This window comes from Salmo salar, chromosome ssa12 (genome assembly GCF_905237065.1).
Source record: "Salmo salar chromosome ssa12, Ssal_v3.1, whole genome shotgun sequence".
In the NCBI taxonomy this organism is placed as follows: domain Eukaryota; kingdom Metazoa; phylum Chordata; class Actinopteri; order Salmoniformes; family Salmonidae; genus Salmo; species Salmo salar.
The window spans coordinates 52,119,530-52,138,168 of NC_059453.1; the positions used below are offsets into that span (position 1 = coordinate 52,119,530).

The window sequence follows — 18,639 nt, forward strand, 5'->3', positions numbered from 1 at the left end:
AGATAAAATATGCAGCATATTTCTTGTCATTATTACAAATTCCTCTTTGACAAATTCCTCTTTCCCCAGATCTATCGATGTCGAGGTCCTTCACCCACACAGGCATGCAGTGAGCCGCCCATGTGTGTTGCAGAGTGAGGGTGCACTGTGATCGTCGCAGCGTGCCCCTGGTAAGGACCCCGTGGCAAGCGTCCGGCCGGCCCAGGCCACACCTCCCACACCCAGGACATGTACGGCAGCGCCAGAGCGGTCGGCCACATCGAGAGCAGCCCTGCACGGTCCCCGCGCCTGCCTAGGTCCCCCAGGCTGGGCCACCGGAGGGCCAACAGTGGGGGCGGGGGCGGTGGAGGGGGCAAGACGCTCTCCATGGAGAACATCCAGTCACTGAACGCTGCCTACGCCACGTCCGGGCCCATGTACCTAAGCGACCACGAGGGAGTGGGCTCAACCGCCACCTACCCTAAGGGCACCATGACGCTGGGGCGCGCCTCCAACCGGGCCATGTATGGGGGCCGCGTCACGGCCATGGGCAGCAGCCCCAACATCGCCTCGGTGGGGCTGGGCCACCACGCTGACCTGCTGTCCTACAGTGACCTGGGCTCCCTGTCCATGCTGCAGCACCACCACCACCACCCTCAGGGGGTGCCGTCGGCCCTGCTGCGGCAAGCTGTGAGAGGCAGTGGGGGGGAGCTCCTGGAGATGCAGGCCACACTCCGGGACATGCAGCGGGAGAACGATCTGCTGAGGAGAGAGCTGGACCTGAAGGACAGCAAGCTGGGCTCGTCCACCAACAGCATCAAGAGCTTCTGGAGCCCCGAGCTGAAGAAGGAGAGGATGATACGCAAGGAGGAGGCGGCGCGCACCTCCGTCCTCAAGGAGCAAATGAGGGTGACTCACGAGGAGAACCAGGTTAGAACACAACATGTTTTCTCCCCTCGTCTCCCCTATGCTGCTACTTGATAGTGTACACTTCGTAGTGCACCATTGATAGTGTGTACTTGGATTAAAGGAAAATCTTTTGGTATTTGTTTCATTAGTCCATTGTTGATTGTCCATTGTTGTCAGCAATCAAGTTTTGAAGATATATAACTTTCAAAATACAGAAATACAGCCGGTATGATGCTTTTTGCATCATATGATGCAAAACGCAGCATCATACTGGCTGTATTTCTGTATTTTGAAAGTTATATACACTACATGACCAAAAGTATGTGGACACCTGCTTGTCGAACATCTCATTCCATAATCATGGGCATTAATATGGAGTTGGTCCCCCCTTTTCTGCTGTAACAGCCTCCACTCTTCCGGGAAGGCTTTCCACTAGATGTTAGAATATTGCTGTGGGGACTTCCACTCAGCCACAAGCGCACTAGTGAGGTCGGGCACTAATGTTTGGTGATTAGGCCTGGCTCACAGTCAGCGTTCCAATTCATCCCAAAGGCGTGGAGACCAGTCAAGTTGTTCCACACTGATCTCGACAAACCATTTCTGTGTGGACCTCGCTTTGTGCACGGGGGCATTGTCATGCTGAAACAGGAAAGGGCCTTCCTCAAACTGTTGCCACAAAGTTGGAAGCACAGGATCGTCTAGAATGTCATTGTATGCTGTAGCATTACAATTTACATTCACTGGAACTAAGGGGCCTAGCCCGAACCATGAAAACAGCCCCAGACCATTATTCCTCCTCCACCAAACTTTACAGTTGGCACTATGCATTGGGGCATGTAGTGTTCTCCTGGCATTCGCCAAACCCAGATTCATCTGTCGGACTGCCAGATGGTGAAGCGGGATTCATCACTTCAGAGAACGCGTTTCCACTGCTCCAGAGTCCAATGGCGGCGAGCTTTACACCACTCCAGCCGACCCTTGGTATTCCGTATGATGATCTTAGGCTTGTGTGCAGCTACTCGGCCATGGAAACCCATTTCATGAAGCTCCCGACTAACAGTTCTTCTGCTGACATTCCAAAGGCAGACGATTTTTACGCGCTTCACCATTTGGCGCCGTTCTGTGAGCTTGTGTGGCCTAACACTTAGCGGCTGAGCCGTTGTTGCTCCTAGATGTTTCTACAACAACGGCGCTTACAGGGCAGAAATTTGACGAACTGACTTGTTGGAAAGGTGGCATCCTATAACGGAAAGTCACTGAGCTCTTCAGTAAGGCCATTCTACTGCCAATGTTTGTCTATGGAGATTGCATGGCTGTGTGCTCGATTTTATACACCTGTCAGCAATGGGTGTGGCTGAAATAGCCAAATCCACTAATTTGAAGCCATGTCCATATACTTTTGTATATGTAGTGTATCTTGAAAACTTGATTATTGACACGCAAAACATTTTGGGACAATATCAACAATGGACTATTGAAACAAATACCAAAAGATTGTTTTTGGGTGGAGTTTTCCTTTAATGTCCGCTACTAGTCAATCTCCCTTTTACAACTCACACAGACATATGTCTCCTCTCTCTCTATCTCTCTCCCTTCCTGTCACAGTCTCTCACTGTTCTCCCTCCTGTCTTGTCACTCTAACTATTCTATTTTCCTCCCAAGGTACTGTCTCCACTCCGTGATGTCGAAGAATTATCCCACTCTCATGTTTATTTAATACATTTGGAAACCTTTTTGGAAAGAGGTGTTGGTGGTCATAAATGTTTCATCATCCACTCGTACTATACCTCATTTCTAATAGTCCCCAGAATGAAAGGGAGATGGGGAGGGAATGAGGGATGGAGGAAGAGAGGGAGGTTGAAAAGAATACCGTAAGAAGCATACATGAAATATTCATGGAATTTTTCAAATGATCTAGATTCTACTGTGTCTTACTGTGGTAAAAATCATCATTCAGTACAACTTCGCAACTCTCCCGTCTTAGTGCGGCACACCGCACAGTGTATTAACTGTATTAACACATCAAATGCCGCCCTTTGTAAAAGCGTAATGCTTACCCCGGTTGATCCTTTAGGTGGCTTATTTAGATTGTGTCCCCAAGTGATATGTGAATATTACAACAACAATATTACAAGTGATTTGACAACAAGTGGCTGACAGAAAGGCCAGAGGTGATTTCAGGGCTATGGCCACCTCAGTGGTGGTTGGTGGGCGAAGATATAGGAAGACATGCTGATTGTAATGGAATGAATGGAACAGTATCAAACACATTATTTTCAATACATTCCATTCCAAGCCATTACGATGAGCCTGTCCCCCTGTATCTTTTCCCACAAGCCATCACTGGGCCACAGGTCGATCCTGTTCGGACTGTGTCCACAGTCACATGCAATTTCATTTTGTTTCTGTGCCTTTCCCCCTGCGTCTCTGTTTGTTACTTGTAAGGGGGTGGAGTGAGCGGCCTAGTTAAATCACTCACACGTCTCCAGTCTGCAGTCTGCAGGAGGTTCAGGGCCTGGAGAGGAATGTCAAGGACAAAGCACTGTCTGAGAGTCTCTCTCTCTCTCTGTCTCTCCCTGTCTGCCCTTCTCCCTCTCGATCTATTTATCGTACTCTCACTCGCACTGTCTTTCATTTTCTCTTCCTGTCTACCCCTATCTATCTCCCTCCCATTCTCTTCTGTCTCCGTGTCTGTCGCTCTCTCCCCCTCTCTCTCTCTCGCCCCCTTCTCTCTCTGTCTCCCTCTCTTTCTCTCTCTCGCTCTACCACTCTATATCGCCCCTTCCCCTTCCCCTCTCACTCTTTCTTTTCTCTGTGTCCTGCAGGGCACCATATGGGATTTCTCTGACATACATTATCAAATGAAGGTTGATTAGATGGAAATAGATAGATCTGTATACCTAATTAGGCAGGCAAAGCTAGATGGTAATTACATAATATCTACCATACCGGATAGGATGTCTTGTCTTGATACAGTGCTTTGAGGATGGACATGGTGACCTTGTCAGTATAGCATTAAAATGCAAGTGGACAAGGGAGGCACACTTGTATGCTGTATAGATTTAACTCATACATAAGGCACAGTATAAGATGAATGGGGTCCATTATGGTAGAAGTTAGGCTTACATACAATGTGTGCTGTATAGTTAAACATTAGTAACATCCACAATGTGTGACGTGTAGTGTGTGTGTGTGATGTATAGTATGTGTGTGTGTGTGTGTGATGTATAGTGTGTGTGTGTGATGTATAGTGTGTGTGATGTATAGTGTGTGTATGTGTGATGTATATTTGTGTGTGTGTGTGTGTGTGTGATATATAGTGTGTTTGTAATGTATAGTGTGTGTGTGATGTATAGTGTGTGTTTGTGTGTGTGTGTGTGATGTATAGTGTGTGTGTGATGTATAGTGTGTGAGTGTGTGTGTGTGTGTGTGTGTGTGATGTATAGTGTGTGAGTGTGATATTTAGTGTGTGTGTGTGTGTGATGTATAGTGTTTGTATGAGATGTATAGTGTGTTGGTGTGTGTGATGTATAGTGTGTGTTTGTGTGTGTGTGTGTGTGTGTGTGTGTGTGTGTGTGTGTGTGTGTGTGTGTGTGTGTGTGTGTGTGTGTGTGTGTGCGTGCGTGTGTGTGTGATGTATAGCGTGTGTGTGTGATGTATAGTGTGTGTGTGTGATGTATAGTGTGTTTGTGTGTGTGATGTATGCCTATTCACTATTTCATCTGACTGCGCAATCCACTGTCCCATCAGCCCAGCCAGGCAATTTATAAACTTGATCTCCACTTTAAAAAGCATCTACACATTTTCTCACATTTCTTTTAGTCTGGCGTTTGGTTTTCAACATCAGAGATTTGTATTAACCTGGCTGTCTGTCTCTCCGACCTTTGTAACATTGTTTCAATATTGAAATTCGATCTCCAGCTTTCCCATAGTAATGAACGTGTAAGGAGTTGGGACGAGACAGACAGGCAGGCAGCATGAATCAGCATCATTTTATTGTATATTTTCAAAGAAATGCCAATAGAAAAACCCAAAATGCGGCTAGATTTCTGTCATTCCAGCTTCAATTTGAAGTGATTGTGTTAGCTGTGTAGTTGGCTAGCTCCTTTGAACAGTGTCCTGGCGAGAGAGCAAATGTTCTATGCCAGTCGAAATCGCGAATCATTAGCTCATTGTTTGTGGATGTACAGAAAAAAATCACTTGAAAACAGCTGAAACAAACGCAAAGGCAACAACTTTTCTGTTATTCAGGCTGCACTGTTTGACGTGACCCTGTTAGCCGAAGATGGCTAGCTAGCAAGCAAGGGATAAGAACGTTGCCAGCCATCATGGTAACGGAACATTTAGAACAAACGTCTGTGTCACGTCCATTGATTTATAACAAAAAGACTTAACGACTGGGTCACGGCTCTGGCAACTGAACCGATAGAATGAACGACCAGCCGGCTTGGGTAGCAACCCTAGATTTCTGTCGGGACTATATTTTATGGAAGGATGAAATAGTATAAATAAATTCATCAAAATAACAGGTTTAATGAAAATATGTAAATCATTATTTGAATATGTTGGTAACCCGTTGTATAAAAGTGATAATGCCCTTGAAGCCGGTGTTTGGAGGGTATATTTGCCATACCAGAACAACGCCCGTGCCAATATATCCTCCAAACACCAGCTTATCACATACTAGTGAGGCCCACCTGGTCTTGTCTGTGGTCAGTCAGTCAGTTAAACGGCACCTTATTCCCTATGAAGTGCACTACTTTAAAAATGGCCCATAGGCCTCTGGTCAAAAGTAGTGCACTATGTAGGGAGTAGGTTGCCATTTGGGACGCAACCCTGGGTGACCACGTTTAAAATACCCAAATGTGGGAAGAATTGATGATTTTGCGGGACAGCTTACATACATCTTTTGGGAAGCACCCCCTCCACCACACAAATATCTCCTTCTCTCTGCACCGAACAAGCTAATTGAAGTGCTCCGATAGGCTATTCTTTTGCCTTACGACAAATTTGTGATGCAGAAATGAGAGACCCAATGTGTTTTCTGATAATCTGGGAATCTTTGGCCAAGGAAACATTTCTGGTTGGTCTCAGGGAAGGTAGAACAGTTCGGAAGGGAGACTTTGAAAACTGGATTGAATGAAGTAGCAGCAAACATGTTGAATGACCAATGAGCATGGACAGCCTCACAAGTTTGACGAAATCACCTTATATCTTACAGTCTAATACAGCTATTTACTTACTTTTGTATATCTCTTCATCAGAAGCACGCTTTTTGTGAGTAGTTAACTGTCCTCTCCAAGTTTAGCTGAAATTTAGCCCGAAAGGATTTTACAAATGTGATTGGTTGCGATATGACATTGGCCTACGTCTCATCTTGCCCTGCACAGAATATCAGATCTCAACAATGATTGGAGAAGTGCTTAACTTCCCCAGTACCACATTCATATGATACATATCTTGTCAAAAGTGCAAGATGACTGAAAAACAGACAGGTTGGAATGTCTAACTGAAATACGGGACATATCAACCTTTTTTTGTAAATGAATGGTGTTTGAATTTGTTGATAAAATGCGGGACATGATTGTTTGGTTGCGGGACAAAGGGCCCGCACAATCCAGGACATGTGGTCACCCTAGACGCAGTGTGTGTCATTGTGAGCTCCTTTGATGCTCTCTCCTAGCGGCCAACAGGTCCCTCCCTCATCATTACTCACAGACAGGATACAGCCACACAGTCTCAAGGTTACAGCAGGACGCTGTCTGCATGTCTCCCACTGGCTGGGGCTCCAACCTGTGTGTTTGTGTGTGTGTGTGTGAATGCGCGTGCTTGTGCGTTTCTGTGTGTGCCTTGTGCCCAAATGAGTTTGCGTTTCTGTACCCATTTAGTTTAACCTCTAGTGTTGTGTGATTGTCTTGTGTGTGTGTGTGTGTGTGTGTGTGCGCGCGTGCGTGCGTGCGTGTGTGTATGTGTGTGTGTGTGTGTGTGTGTGTGCTATAGTATCCCATTGAGGTTGAGATTGAAACTGAAGGAAGTCTCTTTGTGCTGTTCAGTGGAGCCAGGAGAGTCTGCAGTGCCCTGGCTCAGTGGCTCCATGGTTCTCTGGAGCTGTGCCACGCTGCCACGCTGCCTGGGGGAGAGATACCCAACATCCTGGCCTGATGGTATCACCACCCTCCACCTTCAGTCTGGGATCACTAGAGGGGAACTGGAGGGGAGAGGGGGTAGGGGGTAGTTGAAGATCTTTTCATTTGACCCACCCAAGTATAAGAGGACCATGTCTGTGTCCCAAATGGCACCCTATTGCCTACCGAGTGCACTACTTTTGACCCCAGGGCCCTATGGTGAGAGGGGAAAGTCCCGCTGCACCTTCCATAGAGAATGTGAAGAGAATGGAGCACGTGTGGTAATATCAGGTTTGGTCGGTGTGACTGAGTAACACGAGAGAAGAAATACAGTGTGGGGGGGACAGGAGTCCATTTTGATTCTCTGCCTTGCCCTCACGACAGTCAGGTCTTGCTCTGATTGCTGTGAATGATATCTCCCACCCTAGAGGCAGAACAAGCCTACATGAATACATGTGCGTTTGGCTAATACAAAGCAGCTGTGTCTTGCCACTCTAGCTCTTACTGTAATTGCTCACTTGTATCTCGATTCACAGGGTTGTCGTCGGGGCATCATTTGGGCGTAGCTAGGGCGTTGTGAGGCAAACACCCACTCAGACACACGTGCACGCGTATGTGCATAGGAGGAATGCACAGGAACATGCCCACACACACGCACACACACAGACACACAGACACAGAGTACGTTTACATGCACACTAATAATTGGATATTAAAATTAGATTATAGCATTAGGCAAATTGTGTAATAGACATATAAACACCATACTCTGCTTATCGTAATCAGTGTAAGGTCATAATTGTAAGTAAGCACGCGTCGATTTAAACTCCTGGTTTTCTGAGCAATCTTTTGAATTATTAGGACACGTACACGCCCTCATCGGCGTTCCGGCGGCGCATTTGACCTGCGCGCGTGCCAGCGCCAGCCGAGCGAGCCTCTCTCTTTAGCGCGCGTGAAGTGTGTTCGGAACAACTGAATGTATGCGTCTTAGCAGTCGTTTTCACAGACTCATTTTATATGTCCTGACCCCAAAACATCATGTTCGCTGTGGTAGAACGTTTATTTTCAATGTGGTTTTTCTACCATCAGGTAGCCGGATTTCAGATGTGTCCATGTAAACAGGATTATTAGGGAAATTGTTCTTGCCAATCATGTGCATGTTTTCATCAAACTATTATATTAATCTGACTATCCACAATAGTTGTGTTATTGTGTGCATGTAACTGCGCTCACACACGCACCAATCCGATGGTTCTGGAGAGGGGAAGGTTTCCTCACCCCAAATAATGATAGGCTTGTTGAGCCTCTGACTGAAGAGAAAATTACTTTATTAATCATGAAGTATTCATTTCTGACCCGTCTGCGTCTAGCTCAGTCTGTCTACTCTGGCAGCAGCCCACTGCAATCGCCCCAGGTGCCGACAGCCACTGTTAGCCGAAGCAAATATCCGACATTATTTATATACTGAAAATATAGCAAGAGTGTGTTCTCTCCTGCGTGACGGTTTCAGTGGAGAAAAGCCACTCAAACGACTTAGCGCAAGGTTCAAACCGACTCAAACGACCCGACGCAAGATTCAAACCCCCTTAAACGACTCACAATTAGCCTACATCTGTTTCTTTGAGCTGCTAGTTTTCTACTAACGGTATCTTATCATTAAAACATGCAGTTGGCTGATGGTCTTAGCTGACCTGAAGGCACTGCTATTGTAGCTGCTTTGGCCACGGCATTTTGAACACTGACCACTGTGGTCGTTGTTTAGCAGCGGCTTGGTTGACTGTCATCCAGTTGAGTTGAGCACGCTGTCAAACACTGCCATCCCAACTCATAACGGTGTGTGCGTGTTTTTGTGTGCGCGTGTGAATGTGTGTGTATGCGATGTGATAGCTGGGCTGGAGGCTGCTCTCGGCCTTAGCGTGTGATATCCGACTGAGTCAGGAGCAGTCAACAATCATCACCACAATCCCCGAAAATGGAGGCATAGACTCACATCCCCATATCACTGCTGTGTTTATGCTCAGACATGCCACAGAGACGCGGTTTCCACAGATGTGAGATTGTTGGTTCCTGCTAAACAGCCATTTTTCTGATCTCTGATCTTCTGTTAGTTGTCTCATCTCCACACACGCACACGCACACGCACACACACACACACACACACACACACACACACACACACACACACACACACACACACACACACACACACACACACACACACCTATCCAAAACCCTATCCAAAACCTTAACCCTTACCTTAACCATTTGGAATGAGTGCCTAAACTTCACCCCTAACTTAGAAATGTGGTGTTTGGAGAAATGGAATGATATAGAGCAGCAGGAGCAACAAAAACACTTCGAAATTTGGAGCAACTTTAAAATGTTGTGTTTGGGGAACGTGGATGAACGTCTAATTCTGTAGTGAAACTGTGAGAGCTTGTTGGTTCTCTCACTCCTGTTGGGAGTTCTGCATTCTAATGGCCAGCCAGCCCCCTAGCACAGCCTCAGAGCTCCTTAGATCCAAACAGCCTGTATCCTCCTCCCAGGCTGTGAGAATGTGTATCTGTGTGTGTGTGTGTGTGTGTGTGTGTGTGTGTGTGTGTGTGTGTGTGTGTGTGTGTGTGTGTGTGTGTGTGTGTGTGTGTGTGTGTGCGTGTGCGTGTGTAGGAGCAGGTTGGTGACAAATGTGTTGCTGTGCCCACTGTTTGCTTGGGAAATATTATGTGGCCAATTTCTCTCTGAGCTTTAGAGGAGAGGCCTTATTAGAGTAACATATTGGCCCCATATCACAGACAGGGTTTTACTGTAGATCAGAGGAGTGGAAGATGGATGGAGGAGTGGAGGGGAGGGGATGAGTGGAGAGGAGGGGATCAGTGGAGAGGAGGGGAGGGGATGAGTGGAGAGGAGGGGAGGGGAAAAAGTTGACAGTTCACTAAGGATGATATATGAGAAGAATGGAAATAGGGAGAGAGAGAGAGAGGGGGAGAGAGAGAGCGGAATGAGAGATATACGAGATAAATAGGCTAGATATATAGACTGGATATAAGACAGATTAGTCCAAGCAGGCCAGATCAGCTTGTGTTAGCTGTACAGCATCTCCTTGTCCATCTATCCAGTCAGTATAGCTGAGACATGAGAAAATTGGACTGAACAGTATATTCCTAGAGCCAGTAATCCCGGTCTGGGATTATCAATCCTGGAGCGGCACTCGGCGTTCCCAGAGCTCCCTGGCTTAACGAGGTGGAGTGGAGCTGTCAGTGTGTTCCGGATGGTAACGTTCTCCGGTGTCTGGTCCAACGCTCTAGTCGGCTCCTAGCGAATGATCAGCCAGCCGTCGCCACAGCAACGCGTGTCATGGCTTTTAGGCTAATTCAGCCATTTGTGTGTATACAAAATGTGTCATCTCACTGATTACAGATATCTAGTTTTAGTCAATTTCTTTGAGCTGAGCCAAGGCAGGGAAATTACTTGTATTTTTGATTCCTTCCGCTGGCGAGGATTATACTGCTGAGTAGGACGTCAAGTGGTAAGCATGAATAGCTATGTGGAAGCAGATGACTGTGTCTTTCACCTGATCCTCAAAGGCCTCTGCTTCATCACACCTTCCTCACATCAATGACGTAAATGAGGTGGGAGCCGAGCGCTCGCTATAGGTGTCGAGGGATGTGTGAGTGAGATGATGATTTTACACTTAGTGGGAGGCAGAGATATTAGTGTTTGTGTATGCATTCGTCTAGTATGACAGTGTGTGTACGTGTATATGTGCGTTTGTGTGGTATGACAAACGGTTAACCCGGTCTGCCCAGAAATGGAGTGTAGATGATGGCCATGTCATGTAGCATCATTTTTCTGCTACAGTATATCCAGGACAGGAGTCTTCAACCTTTTCTAGCATCAGAGCTACTTTTTTTAAAATTCAACATGTCGCGAGCTATTCATTTTTTTCCCTAGCTTTCAAACAGGCACATTCTTGTCACGTCCTGACCAGTAATAGGGGTTATTTGTTATTGTAGTTTGGTCAGGACGTGGCAGAGGATATTTGTTTTATGTGGTTCGGGGTGGTGGTTTGTTTAGTAGGGTATTTGATTTATGTATTCCGAGGGTTTTTGGGCACTGTTCTATGTTAGGGTATTTCAATGTTCTATCTAGTCTTTTGTATTTCTATGTTTTGTTAATTGGGGTTGGACTCTCAATTGGAGGCAGGTGTTTTCTAGTTGCCTCTGATTGAGAGTCCTATATATAGGTATGTGTTTGTTGTGTGCTTTGTGGGAGATTGTTCTGTGTATAGCCTTGTGCCTTATTAGCATGTATATAGTCGTTGTGGTTTCTTTGTGTACGTGTTTATTTTGGTTCTCCTTCTTCACCAAATAAAAGAAGATGAGTGCACATAACCCCGCTGCGTATTGGTCCACTTTCTCCGACGATGACTTATCTATATCTTCAGATGAAGAAGAGTTACAATTCTTCTCTTCTCCTCTCCCCTTCAACTCTTCCCGGGTACTTAAGGTACAAGAGGAAGTAGTGCACTATGTTTTCTGTCAATATACCTGGTCAAATAATGCTTAAAAAGCAACTCAAAAATTCTGTTTGATATTTTCCCAAATGTTTTCTCTGTTTTATTCTTCCTGGTTTTTCGATTGTTTTTGTTTTTCACTCTCAAAATTACAACTGTGAGTGGAGAAACAACGGAATTGGATGTTCTGAGTCCATGTCAATGGTTAAATCACATCAGAAGGTCTGGAAGAAAACGAACACATACATTTCTTTTGTGTAATATCCCTTTAGTTGCGAATCTGGCCCTTTAATTGTCTAGTGAGTGAGGAATGTGCTGTCTAATGGGCCAGTCGAGCGATGGTTCTGTACTGCTGCTGCTCATTTCATGGTAAAGATGCAAATAACGAGTAATAGATACAAATGATACACTTCTGCCAGCCTACAATGCAGTTAACATTTAATTGAGAAGGTTTTGGGGGAAAGTATTACTGTCAACCCACAAGACGGTTATCACATCAACTGGCTACACACACAGTGATAGACAAATGTGGGCACCACACAGAGGGACAGGGGCCATATTGCTGAAAATGAATTGGCAGATATTGTGTTATGTCTTTTTAATCCAATAATGGCTAATCGGGGGTGGGATAATGACAATGCTAGATACTAGCCGGGAGCTTGCGTTGTCGGATACTTGTGAGTTTTGTTTATGACAGTTTGCGATGGAACACATGAAAAATTGCATATACCTTCGGAATTGATTGGCGAGCTACTTATTGGTGGGCTGCGAGCTACTGGTATCTCGCCATCGACCTGTTGGAGACCCCTGATCTAGGACATATAGGCCACGATCCCTTCAGTGTGAGTCCAACAGCCAGATTCCGAAAGGGATGCACATTTTTGTTTTTGCCCTTACACACCTGATTCAAACCAAAGGCTTGGCGATGAGTTGATTAATTGAATCAGGTGTGTTAGTGCTAGGGCAAGAACAAAAATGGGCACCACTTTGGGGCACCCGGACCAGGGTTGAGAAACACTGTCCTACATTATGGTTTAGGTACAGTGGGGCAAAAAAGTATTTAGTCAGCCACCAATTGTGCTCCCACTTAAAAAGATGAGAGGCCTGCAATTTTCATCATAGGTACACTTCAACTATGACAGACAAAATGAGAAAAAAAAATCCAGAAAATCACATTGTAGGATTTTTAATGAATTTATTTGCAAATTATGGTGGAAAATATGTATTTGGTCAATAACAAAAGTTTATCTCAATACTTTGTTATATACCCTTTGTTGGCAATGACACAGGTCAAATGTTTTCTGTAAGTCTTCACAAGGTTTTCACACACTGTTGCTGGTATTTTGGCCCATTCCGCCATGCAGATCTCCTCTAGAGCAGTGATGTTTTGGGGCTGTCGCTGGGCAACACGGACTTTCAACTCCCTCCAAAGATTTTCTATGGGGTTGAGATCTGGAGACTGGCTAGGCCACTCCAGGACCTTGAAATGCTTCTTACAAAGCCATTCCTTCATTGCCCGGGCGGTGTGTTTGGGATCATTGTCATGCTGAAAGACGCAGCCATGTTTCATCTTCAATGCCCTTGCTGATGGAAGGAGGTTTTCACTCAAAATCTCACGATACATGGCCCCATTCATTCTTTCCTTTACACGGATCAGTCGTCCTGGTCCCTTTGCAGAAAAACAGCCCCAAAGCAGGATGTTTCCACCCCCATGCTTCACAGTAGGTATGGTGTTCTTTGGATGCAACTCAGCATTCTCTGTCCTCCAAACACGACAAGTTGAGTTTTTACCAAAAAGTTATATTTTGGTTTCATCTGACATTCTCCCAATCCTCTTCTGGATCATCCAAATGCTCTCTAGCAAACTTCAGATGGGCCTGGACATGTACTGGCTTAAGCAGGGGGACACGTCTGGCACTGCAGGATTTGAGTCCCTGGTGGCGTAGTGTGTTACTGATGGTAGGCTTTGTTACTTTGGTCCCAGCTCTCTGCAGGTCATTCACTAGGTCCCCCCGTGTGGTTCTGTGATTTTTGCTCACCGTTCTTGTGATCATTTTTACCCCACGGGGTGAGATCTTGCGTGAAGCCCCAGATCGAGGGAGAATATCAGTGGTCTTGTATGTCTTCCATTTCCTAATAATTGCTCCCACAGTTGATTTCTTCAAACCAAGCTGCTTACCTATTGCAGATTCAGTCTTCCCAGCCTGGTGCAGGTCTACAATTTTGTTTCTGGTGTCCTTTGACAGCTCTTTGGTCTTGGCCATAGTGGAGTTTGGAGTGTGACTGTTTGAGGTTGTGGACAGGTGTCTTTTATACTGATAACAAGTTCAAACAGGTGCCATTAATACAGGTAACGAGTGGAGGACAGAGGAGCCTCTTAAAGAAGAAGTTACAGGTCTGTGAGAGCCAGAAATCTTGCTTGTTTGTAGGTGACCAAATACTTATTTTCCACCATAATTTGCAAATAAATTCATAAAAAATCCTACAATGTGATTTTCAGGATTTTTTTTCTCATTTTGTCTGTCATAGTTGACGTGTACCTATGATGAAAATTACAGGCCTCTCATCTTTTTAAGTGGGAGAACTTGCACAATTGGTGGCTGACTAAATACTTTTTTGCCCCATTGTACATATGGTTAGATTACTTGTTAGATATTACTGCATGGTCGGAACTAGAAGCACAAGCCTTTCGCTACACTCGCATTAACATCTGCTAACCATGTGTATGTGACAAATAAAATTTGATTTGATTTGAGAACATGTACATACCAGAGAGCGTATATTGGAGAGGGAGAGGATGAGGGAGTGGTGGAACGAGAAGGAGGAGAAGGAGAGGCAGAGGGAGAGAAAAACGGAGAGAGAGAGTAAGAGAGAGAGGGGGGATACTATAGTATTCAAATACTTACAGTACAGTACATCTACAGCTGAAGTCGGAAGTATACATGCACTTAGGTTAGAGTCATTAAAACTCGTTTTTCAACCACTCCACAAATTTCTTGTTAACAAACTATAGTTTTGGCAAGTCGGTTAGGACATCTACTAAGGGGCACGACACAAGTAATTTTTCCAACAATTGTTTACAGACAGATTATTTCACTTATAATTCACTGTATCACAATTCCAGTTGGTCAGAAGTTTACATACACTAAGTTGACTGTGCCTTTAAACAGCTTGGATAATTCCAGAAAATGTAATGGCTTTAGAAGCTTCTGATAGGCTAATTTACATAATTTGAGTCAATTGGAGGTGTACCTGTGGAAGTATTTCAAGGCCTACCTTCAAACTCAGTGTGTCTTTGCTTGACATCATGGGAAAATCAAAAGAAAATCAGCCAAGACCTCAGAAAAAAAATTGTAGACCTCCACAAGTCTGGTTCATCCTTGGGAGCAATTTCTAAACGCCTGAAGGTACCACGTTCATCTGTACAAACAATAGTATGCAAGTATAAACACCATGGGACCACACAGCCGTCACACCGCTCAGGAAGGAGATGCCTTCTGTCTCCTAGAGATGAACGTACTTTGGTGCGAAAAGTGCAAATCAATCCCAGAACAACAGCAAAGGACCTTGTGAAGATGCTGGAGGAAACAGGTACAAAAGTATCTATATCCACAGTAAAACGAGTCCTATATCGACATGACCTGAAAGGCCACTCAGCAAGGAAGAAGCCACTGCTCCAAAACCGTCATAAAAAATCCAGACTATGGTTTGCAACTGCACATGGGGACAAAGATCGTACTTTTTGGAGAAATGTCCTCTGGTCTGATGAAACAAAAATAGAACTGTTTGGCCATAATGACCATCCTTATGTTTGGAGGAAAAAGGGGGAGGCTTGCAAGCCGAAGAACACCATCCCAACCATGAAGCACAGGGGTGACAGCATCATGTTGTTGGGGTGCTTAGCTGCAGGAGGGACTGGTGCACTTCACAAAATAGATGGCATCATGAGGTAGGAAAATTATGTGGCAATATTGAAGCAACATCTCAAGACATCAGTCACGAAGTTAAAGCTTGGTCACAAATGGACAATGACCCCAAGCATACTTCCAAAGTTGTGGCAAAATGGCTTAAGGACAACAAAGTCAAGGTATTGGAGTGGCCGTCACAAAGCCCTGACCTCAATCCCATAGTAAATTTGTGGGCAGAACTGAAAATGCGTGTGCGAGCAAGGAGGCCTTACAAACCTGACTCTGTTACACCAGCTCTGTCAGGAGGAATGGACCAAAATATACCCAACTTATTGTGGGAAGCATGTTGAAGGCTACCCGAAATGTTTGACCCAAGTTAAACAATTTAAAGGCAATGCTACCAAATACTAATTGAGTGTATGTAAATTTCTGACCCACTGGGAATGTGATGAAAGAAACGAAAGCTGAAATAAATAATTCTCTCTACTATTATTCTGACATTTCACATTCTTAAAATAATGTGGGGATCCTAACTGACCTAAGATAGGGAAGTTTTACAAGGTTAAAATATCAGCAATTGTGAAAAACTGAGTTTAAATGTATTTGGCCAGGGTGTATGGAAACTTCCGACTTCAACTGTATCTTTCGTACTTCCCTTGCCTTCACTCTACTGGGCCTCCACTATCTCAGTACCCTTTATGTCATTCAACATTTCTTCTCTCCTTAGCTCTCCCTCACTTCACTATCTCCTCTTCCCCATTCCACTGCCATTCCCTGTTGGCCAACGCAGGCTGAATGATTATTCATGCAATGCTTACATGGCAGGGTTGATGGTGGGTGTGAAACACACATGCATGCACACGCACACACGCACACACACACACACACACTGCTGTGAGCGGTTTATTTGTGTTTCTCTCTGACTCAGCGCTTTAGCTCCAGTCCATGTGTCAGATATGAACAGAGGGAGAACACACACACACACAGACACACACACACACACTACCCCCCCACACACTCTCAGGGGGACGCAGCTGCTACTGCCTCTGATGCCTGGCACAACCATGTCAGTGTGTTTATGTGTGTCTGCCCCCTTAGCCCATGTGCAAACTTTAACCAATCATTTACACTCCATTGCCAATTATACGCAATCATCAGCCGTTTTTAAGTAGAAATGTTCTATCTCTATTTTTGATGATCACATTGGCTCAAAAAGGTGCTATAGAAAAGCACCCAGACCCAGTAAAGTAGTAATACTAATAATAATAATAATAATAATAATAATAATAATAACAATATATGCCATTTAGCAGGTGCTTTAATACAAAGCAAAAACACATTTTATGGGTGGCCCCAGTAGGAATCGAACCCACAATCCTGCTGTTGCAAGCACCATGCTCCACCAACTGAGCCGTAGTAAGGTGTTTGTTGATATGCCTCCTCCCTGTCCTTTGCTCCTTGGGGTATTTATGAGAGGTATGGACAGCCAATATTACTCCCTGACCCCAGGACCCCAGACCTCAGAATCTCCCTCACAGACTTTTCTGCAGTGAAACAGAAGCCCTCTCTGGAGACAGACAACCTCCCCCTTCAGCCTACCCCCAAACCTCCCCGTTCAACTGCCCCTCCACATCCTTCTCCCTCCCCCAATATCTGCTGAGTCATGACTGACAGGCCAGGGCCCCTGTGTGTAATCAAAAGAGGACCATTGCGCCCTCCCAGAAGCTTGGCTGGTTCGTAAAACCTCCAAATTCAGACAAATAACAGGTGTAATGGGTCTGCACTCAAAAGTATGTTGCATAACGCTTACATCATTCTTTTTATTTTTTTTGTGTGATTTTCCCTGCATCAGGGATAGCGTACACAGACATTTCGGCTTTGCATCCTGCTTCAGCGTGTAGGTACACATTTTCATTCAAAACAGCATATGTATGGAACACAGATGAGCAGCAGGTGCTTCTAATCAGGTTTGCCACTCATCTGCCAATCAGGGATGTGGCTTCTCTGGTCTACCTGTATTGAAGTTGGCCCTAAGATAGAGCCCGGAGTAGAGAGGAAGATGGGGACAGGAGAGGAGGATGGGGACAGGAGAGGAGGATGGGGACAGGAGAGGAAGATGGGGACAGGAGAGGAGGATGGGGATAGGAGAGGAGAATGGGGATAGGAGAGGAGAGGAGGATGGGGATAGGAGAGGAGGATGGGGACAGGAGAGGAGGATGGGGACAGGAGAGGAGGATGGGGACAGGAGAGGAGGATGGGGACAGGAGAGGAGGATGGGGATAGGAGAGGGGATGGGGATAGGAGAGGGGGATGGGGACAGGAGAGGAGGATGGGGATAGGAGAGGAGAATGGGGATAGGAGAGGAGGGGAAGGGAAGGAGAGGATGGGTGGAGTAGAGGAGTGTAGGATAGGATGATGAATGGAGGGGAGAATGGGTATAGGAAGGGAGGATGAGGAGAGATGAGGGGGGGAGGATGGGGAGGATGGGGAGGAAAGGAGAGGAGGTTGTGTATGGGAAGGGATGATGGGGAGAGGAGAGGAGAGGATGTTCGTTTTAACCCTGTGTGTAACCTTAATTATGAAAAATGTTTTATTGGACCGCATCCTCCAATTCTGTTCCAACAGGTCAGAATATTGATCATGAGGGAGAGAGATAAGTAAAGAGAGCTAGAGAGATAAAGAGCAAGAGAGAATGATATTGAATGAAATAAGAAATTACAAAGTGGAGGGAGGGAGGGAGGGAGAGCGAGCGAGGGAAGGAGAGATAGAGAGAGAGAGAAAGATAAATGTGCAATGGCCCTGCTGAACCCCCTGACAGAGAGAAATATAAACTCTTCTGGCTTTCTGTGTTTCTGTGTAGTTGTGTGTGTTTATTTGAGAATTTCTGTGTGAGTCTGTACTTGTGTGGTAGGAGAATCATGACTCTGTGTACAGAGGAGGTCTGCGTCTTTCAGTGTTCAGGTGGATGGGAGTGATGTTCATCCAATATAGTATGTGAATGTGTAGTCCATTGTTCAGCTTGCTTTCGTAACAGCCTGTGGTATAATGCATAATCAGAGAAAGCAAATGGTCACAGACAGTCATACTGTACAGTCATAAGTGATGCACATAATGTGTGTGTGTGTGTGTTTGTGTACGTGTGTGTGTGTGTGCGTGTCATAGATTATGATTCACATTGCTGCTGCAGTGACTCCAGGCTTTGTTG

General features: G+C 45.4%; 1 protein-coding gene across 1 annotated transcript in view; it reads left to right on the plus strand.

The window, feature by feature from the left end:
- The window catches only part of LOC106565300 (ERC protein 2), an 84,351-nt gene that overhangs the window by 11,132 nt on the left and 54,580 nt on the right, over positions 1-18,639 (plus strand). The window contains exon 2 of the mRNA XM_045692121.1: positions 70-909. Coding sequence (XP_045548077.1) covers positions 229-909 — 681 coding nt within the window. The 5' untranslated portion in view covers positions 70-228. The remainder of the gene's footprint in view (positions 1-69; positions 910-18,639) is intronic.